At 33.6% G+C, this 7,480-nt stretch overlaps 1 protein-coding gene across 1 annotated transcript; it reads right to left on the bottom strand.

The window, feature by feature from the left end:
• Nucleotides 1-4,185: 4,185 nt before the first annotated feature.
• Nucleotides 4,186-5,665, bottom strand: LOC130048736 (serpin B10-like). Its single transcript, XM_056145776.1, is given in 5 exon segments — nt 4,186-4,302; nt 4,729-4,822; nt 5,134-5,215; nt 5,218-5,350; nt 5,567-5,665. Coding segments are annotated over 5 exon segments (444 nt in total). The 3' UTR covers nt 4,186-4,266.
• Nucleotides 5,666-7,480: the final 1,815 nt, after the last annotated feature.

Here is a 7,480-nt window from a genome sequence, read left to right as displayed (position 1 = left end):
AATTTGTACTTTCCGTCTTAAATATCTACAGGCAGAGTATCAATAACAAGTCAATGTACATGTATGTTGCACTTTATCACTAGCGTGACTTCAAGTATTAATGGACTGATGAGTTCTTAATTTTTTGTAATATATGATGTGATTGTAATGTAAAACTTATACGGTACCAATTTTGATGCACCAGATGCGCATTTCGACAAATAATGTCTCTTCAGTGATGCTCAACCGAAATGTTTGAACTCCGAAATAACAATGAAGTTTTGGAGCTATTATAGGGGGAAACAGTGTGCCAAAAAAGCTGAGAAAAATTCGTCTAAGGATAAGAGCTATGACAAGGTACTGACAAACAAGGTGATGGTGCAGGGGATTATGAGTTCGATCATTGTTCGTTGATGTTTTCACCTTAACGCATAAAGCAAGAAAATAGACATTCAAATATGAAGCAGTGAAAAAAATGCACTAGTGACGTTTCGACGCAGAAAGGGGCATACTTATTTCAATATCATTTTTTCCACAAAGCATTGCGGCATTCAAAGTTGTCTCAGATCAAATGTATTGCTTTGTGTATTTGCTAAGAAATCATAAAAAAAATAATTCACAAGTTTTACCGCAAAATGATTTGCTATTTGTAAGATAAACAACTAAACTTGTAATATTCAACGTTATGACTTGTTCATTATTTCTATAAACATTCAGAACAGAAATATCCACAATATTACTCCCTCCGTCGAAGTGACATTGTGTCCTGTACATGTGTCTGTGAATATATATGAATCTAATATATAAAAATGACGTTATTTTGTACGTATAATTATGAAGCATTATTTTATTCAGGAAATTCGGATTTCTACAGCAGAAAAGTTTATCCTATGGTTATCGCTCTTTCCACTTGTTCTGCCATGTCTATTATAATTTCAACACTTGGAATTGTCCAATCAGCGAACACGTTTTATGCAGAATTTGCCGTCATTCCGTTTTATAGATCCATGTTGTTTGCAACCAACATGAATTACGTTGTAACTATGTAAGTATATATCAAAGGAATTGTGTGTAATGGAAATTAAAGAAAGAAATGATAGATAGATAGATAGATAGATATGTTTATCTACCTTTTTAATTATTCATTGTAGATTGTGTCTTAATATTTTAGGTTTCACAGAAAGTGGATTAGTACTATAATGGCCATATCATACACCATGAATGGAATAGCAACAGTTGCGCAATACTTTATCTTCGAGTGGGTAATGGAATATAATGCATTTCAGCAGGTGAACATCGAGTTTAATATGCTTATATCTAATGATAGGTGAAGATAACGAAAAGTGATCAATCTCATAACTATCATCAATACAAAATAAAGAGTCGGACAAACACGGACTCCTGGATATACCAGAGGTGGGATCAGGTGCCTAGGAGGACTAAATATCCCCTGTCGACCGGTCACATCTGCCGTGAGCCCTATATCTTGATCACGTAAACGGAGTTACTTCTGGGTCAAATCAGTGTGCCAAGAACGACCTAACAATCGGTATAAAACACGTCAGACAGCATTTGACCCAATTATAGGATGTATTGTGAAACAAGATCGTGATAGTAATCAGATAATATATAAAGTAATGTACATCGTTTTATAAGCAACATACGGATCCGATTTGAAGAACACCATATCTGAATATGGATGAATAGAAATAAAGGAAATGTACCTAATATATCGTGGTATATCGCATTAATCGTATTATCCTGACTATTGATTTAGGAAGGGACTTGTACATGTAAATGTTCTGTATGTAATGTATTGGGAATGGCCATTGGTATTCGTCTGTGATGTATATACCGAAACAGAAATCCTTTCACAGTTACTTCTGACACAGTATTTTCCCTAAACTGGTCTCTACGTAATCTCCCTCAGACTCTGCACAATGTGTTTTACTAACCTCAAAACTGATCATCAGTCCTGCACTTCAGTTTTATTTTCTTCCCGTGTTTTTGCTTGTTTTCAACGGAACATCTCTCAGTCTACCGCTTAATTACATGATACAATGTACACCAGTTTAGTCTCAAACTCCTAGCAATATCGAACTGTTTTATTCCGCTCTGAAACCTACTTACACTTCTCTGTTTAAGCTTGGCAATAAATCTTTAGATTTCCCCAATCTATGTTTACATACACAATGACGTATTGCTTTGCGACACAACGAGTAATAAGTCATATCGAGGAATAATATATGACAATAATTTACCAAGTCACGTGACCTAGTTATGTATATATAAATTTCGAGAAGAGTAGTAGGTAAATTACAGTGTTAGCATTTCATAATCCAACTTTTGGACGCCATTTTTTTTATACTAATACGATTTACCGCTGCACATTTAACGTTTTGACACAAATATCATTGTGAAAACATTTTTTTCTGCTTAACTGTTCATGAATGTGATCCAATCGAATTCTAGTGATTGATATCATTTTACCATATCCTTAAAATACTTTGAATATCAATTGATATCATGATATAATTAGTGTTGTGTATCTTGCAGATGAACTTCATGTTGTTGGGTTCGTCGTTGGTTTCTTTCGCTCTTCCCATCATGTTACTGCTGAAAAGAGAACGCTGGACTTCTCCGGACGTAGTAGTAGTGCATATACAGCAGAGACAGACTCACCCTGAAAAAGAACCAGAGACATCATAAAAAAGCTTTATTTGTCGATCCTAATTATAGTGTTTTATTCTGATAATTTTACAGATATATGATCTTATGCAATACTGTCATTTGATTTCTTTTTTGTGTTTTCTTGATACATTACAGTTTTACCCTTGTAAAGCGCATTTTAGTAATTTGTTTTATGTAAGAACCACGTTAACTCTGAACAAGATCCAGACAAAAGATATAGAACCCCTTTGAAATAATAAACAGATTGATTTGATGAAATAGCTTTTGGTGTAGACTGCTTGAATAACATTTTCAATGTTTTCATAGTCCTATGTTTGCCTGTTTTGTTTTGTTTTACTCAGAATGTTACATGTAATTCTATGACAATTTCATATGAATTTACACAGATATTGCACGAATAAAAACAGCATTAGAGAGTATGTTTTGATAAACAATATCTCGTCTTTTGGAAAAGTTGTTGTTATGCTTCATGGCTTTTGTTGAAGCGGAATGTTGGTACTACCAAACTGTGGCAATTTACACATCCTGAATATTACGATTTATTAAGTAAAGCCGCAATTTTTCAACGGAACTTGCACCAAAACAAGTTCAATACCCCTAAAGGTTTAGCATTCGCAAGAACAAAATCCAAAAACAAAGTTGATTGGGCTATTCATTCACGTAAGCTTTTGTGAACAACTAGCAAAAATGTTTCATTTGTAGCCTCTACATCAATGAAAGGAATTTAAATATTAGTTCATAAAGATAACAAATACGTTTTGGTTTTTTTATTTCTTTTATTTTTAATTTTTCTCAAGGAATCAATGTATAAAAAGGAGTATAACCATGTCAGTTACGGACGGGTTAGATTCCTTTTTAGAAGTGTTTAGACTAATGTTGAATGACTTAAGTGTACAACCTCAATGACGTCACACGAACTGCGAACATCAAATATACGCTAAATCGATCTAGTGCAAGCAAGAGCATGAATTTTGTGGTAAGGTAGAATGATCGATTGATTATGGTTTTACGCCGTTTTTGGCAGTATTTCATCCATTTTAAGGTATGGTGAAATATAAATAGATAGATACATGTAAAACTTATACGGTACCAATTTTGATGCACCAGATGCGCATTTTGACAAATAATGTCTCTTCAGTGATACTCAACCGAAATGTTTGAAATCCGAACTAACAATGAAGTTTTAGAGCCATCATAGGGAAAAACAGTGTGCCAAAAAAGTGGAGTCAAATTCGTCTTTAGAGGGATAAGAGCTATGCGAGAGGGAGATAATCCTTACATGTAAATAGATATGTTTATCTACTTTTTAATTATTCATTGCATATTGTGCCTTAATATTTTAGGTTTCACAGAAAGTGGATCAGTACTATAATGGCCATATGATCTACCATGAATGGAATAGCAACAGTTGCCCAATACTTTATTTTCAAGTGGGTTATGGAATATAATGCATTTCAACAAGTGAGCATCTAGCTTAATATGGTTATATCTAATGATAGGTGAAAATACCGAACAGTGATCAATCCCATAGCTATCAGCAATACAAGATTGAGAGTTCGACAAACACCGCTATTGTATGGAGGTTTTTGCTTTTTCTCAAACTGATATTGTCTCAATTAATGTAGTGTATGCCTTTGCACCGAAGTCGTTTTTGTTTACATTGTTTTTCCCCGAAATAAGCAATATATAGTGTCATAATGTGACGTCAATGTCAAACCTACGCAGTGCCTGTCACATACATCCAATACTCACAGAATACCAGTACGTACAAATATCACATGCCCAGAATACCAGTACGTACAAGGAAAGTTTTAGTGGATATTGTGCATTTTGATTATCTTATTTGCATAGAATCATTTATACTTACCATTAAGTTATATGCATATAGTTCATTCCGAATGTCATTTACACCGTAGAATGGATTTGGGGTGGACTATGAAGTCTCCCAGCAAACAAAATGACGTCACCGGCATGATTCCGGATTAAAACAAGGAAAGGGTCATCGGATCGAAACGATGGCGTGATCCGATGTGATCCAGAACGACCCATCATACCGACTCCTGTACCCGCTGAAGCCTCTGTACCCTTCTCATTCAACTCGAGAAAAGCTTTGTGGAAGACCTCGCAAAGATAAATATTTTGTATCCTCATACTTTAAAAATCAGCTTTATTTTTGTTGAATGGCAATAACATGCCCATTGCTGATCAATGGGAAATCAACAAAAACGAAGATTCCATTTCAAATTATGGAAGATACAATCTAACTTTCTTCTTTTTTTTTCAAAGTTGGTTAATCACGTTCTTGATTACTGACACGGTTAAACTCTTTTTCAGCTTTTCTAAACCATTCAATGACGTGGGGAGAATAATCAACATATTTAAAGTGTTCCCAGCGTATGGAAGTTCTATTGTTTTTAGCAACATATCCGGCATATTGAAAAATCTGAAAATGTTGATTGAGACATCATGTTTGTCATAAAGATCCCTTTGCCGTTCCCAAATTTAATCACTCGAGTGACGTTAGCTTCAAACCGATTCTTCCAGTTCCGTTGAAGTAATTGGCGTTTACTTGAACCATGAATGTAAGGCTGTTCAGTGCACCTTTTGGAATGAGGCCTTGAATTTTGTGTTCCGTGTGCCGACTGACCCAGGAATTTATTTTCTCTCTCGTCTCTTCAGACTTAAATAAATCAACTCCCTCTAGCGTCGTATTCATATATGAGGTACAATTTTGGAGAAATGATTCGCGCGTTTTCACTTTCACTCTTTGGTAGATTTTATTTGCTGTTTCCAGTGTATTGTTAAAAGTTTTATTTGATAAGAATTCAATGTAAGACCCAAATACAGAGTAAATATCATGTCCTATTTCTTCAAAATGTAGGACTCATCCTATTTGTGTGAGTGTTTCTGCTCTGGATCCCAAACGACCCATAGCTATTGTTGTGGATATACTGAACGGCGAGTAAAGGAGATTGAAATCCGATGGTAACTTCATCAATAGACTCAACGTGAATTTCGTATTAACTTTAGTAAAGACTGCAGCATACAAGCTGTTGTTTCTTAAAGGGACTGATTCACGATTTTTCTTCAAATTTTGTTTTTCACTTTAAATGATCAAAATCTACAGTCTAGTATGTTTTGAAGGTTTCACAAAAAAAATTAAGATTATTTCTCATGACATAAGCTCATTATAGAGAGTTTATTAATTGCTTTCAAAACAAAGATTGAGGTGTGTTATTGTTTACGGGGTTTTCAAAATAAATGGATATTGATTCAAGTTAGATAAATATACCACATCTCAAGTATACTTTAGGTAAAATGTGTCATTTAAATGTTAAAATTTGTGATTGTACAAAATGAACATGCTTTAAATTACAAAATTAACGTTTCACTGGTTTGTTTGTTTACATAAAAAGACTCGAGTCTTTGTTTACATAACAGAGAATCAAAGCTAAAATATTGTTCTTATCCTTGCATTCAGACGGTCCAAATTTTGGTTGTCAACATTAAATGAGGTATATTTTTAATTTTTAGCATCAAAATTGAAAAACATTTCTTTCGAAAAACGTGAACCAGTCCCTTTAAAGGATGAGCGGTTGTCTTTCCGCCATGTACATTACAAAGGTTATATATGAAAACTACAAAAAGCAGTAAAGATCGATGTCCATGTGTATAGCAGAATTCAATTCGAACATGATTGATACAGAGCTGAATTAATATTCTCACATGAAACGATTAGGGTTACATGATAAAAATGAAGATTTGGACAATTCTTGCTCCTTCATTTCAAGATGTATACGAAGGAATTTCATGCATATTTAGCATAACGTCCTCGAAATTCCTATTGAGAATGGGTAATGACATTTGTTTTATGTCTTGACCCTTACTAAAATAAACAAGACACTTGTTCTATATATATCTGGTTTTATCAGATTTTTTATTCACTTTTAAGGTGGCAACCTCCACAAATGTCTCAGGCTATTCATTGGAAGAGTACTTCTGATTACTCTTTAAGTATATATTTTTGATTTTATTTCTTCCAATCGCAAATATATTTATTATTAGCCTTGTTCTTAATCGGTGATCGTTATCTATTTGACACCCTAATAGGCTTTTGTTTTAGATAAAGCTAGCCATGCATATTTGATTGTATGCAAATGATGTCCATGTATTTGTGTATTTCAGATTACAGTTATTTTACAATTTTATTGAATAGTTTACTTATGCCACAACGAAAATTACATGCAAGTAAGAATGGTTAACTTGGTTTTATGATCATGATGTTCCATAATTGAAAACAATGACATGCACAAATGACATATCTTCTAAATCTGAATTAAGGCGACACTTTTTGCGAAACAATGCGTCATGCTTAGGTTATTGAATACTGTATATTTCTATAACACTATTTAAGAGAGAAAAATAATTGATATGGTTCTACGTAAAGTGGTCAATAGCTTAGTCATATTTCGAATTTGCGTGGATGAAAAATTCTCGAATGGGATTTTATGCAACATACAAATAAAATTTACTTAATTTAAGCAGGGATAAATTATAATCCTTCCACATGAATTAGTTTCCATTGCAGTCTTTCTTCCTAATCACTAAAAGTAAAATACATTTCTGCAAACATTTTTTATTCCTCTATCTATTGAATGCTGGTTGAATTTTTGTCATTCGTTAAGTCTATTTTTGTTGCAGTCTAATGGAAAATTTCCTATAATCAAATTACATACGAATTTCTTTTCCCAAATCTGCCTACAAAGCTTCCTCATCAAGATAACTAGGTCATATTACATGTTGCATCAAT

The sequence above is a fragment of the Ostrea edulis genome, chromosome 7, assembly GCF_947568905.1.
Source record: "Ostrea edulis chromosome 7, xbOstEdul1.1, whole genome shotgun sequence".
NCBI lineage: Eukaryota > Metazoa > Mollusca > Bivalvia > Ostreida > Ostreidae > Ostrea > Ostrea edulis.
The sequence above is the reverse complement of the archived record's forward strand: the minus strand, read 5'-3'. Positions and strand labels throughout refer to the sequence as shown.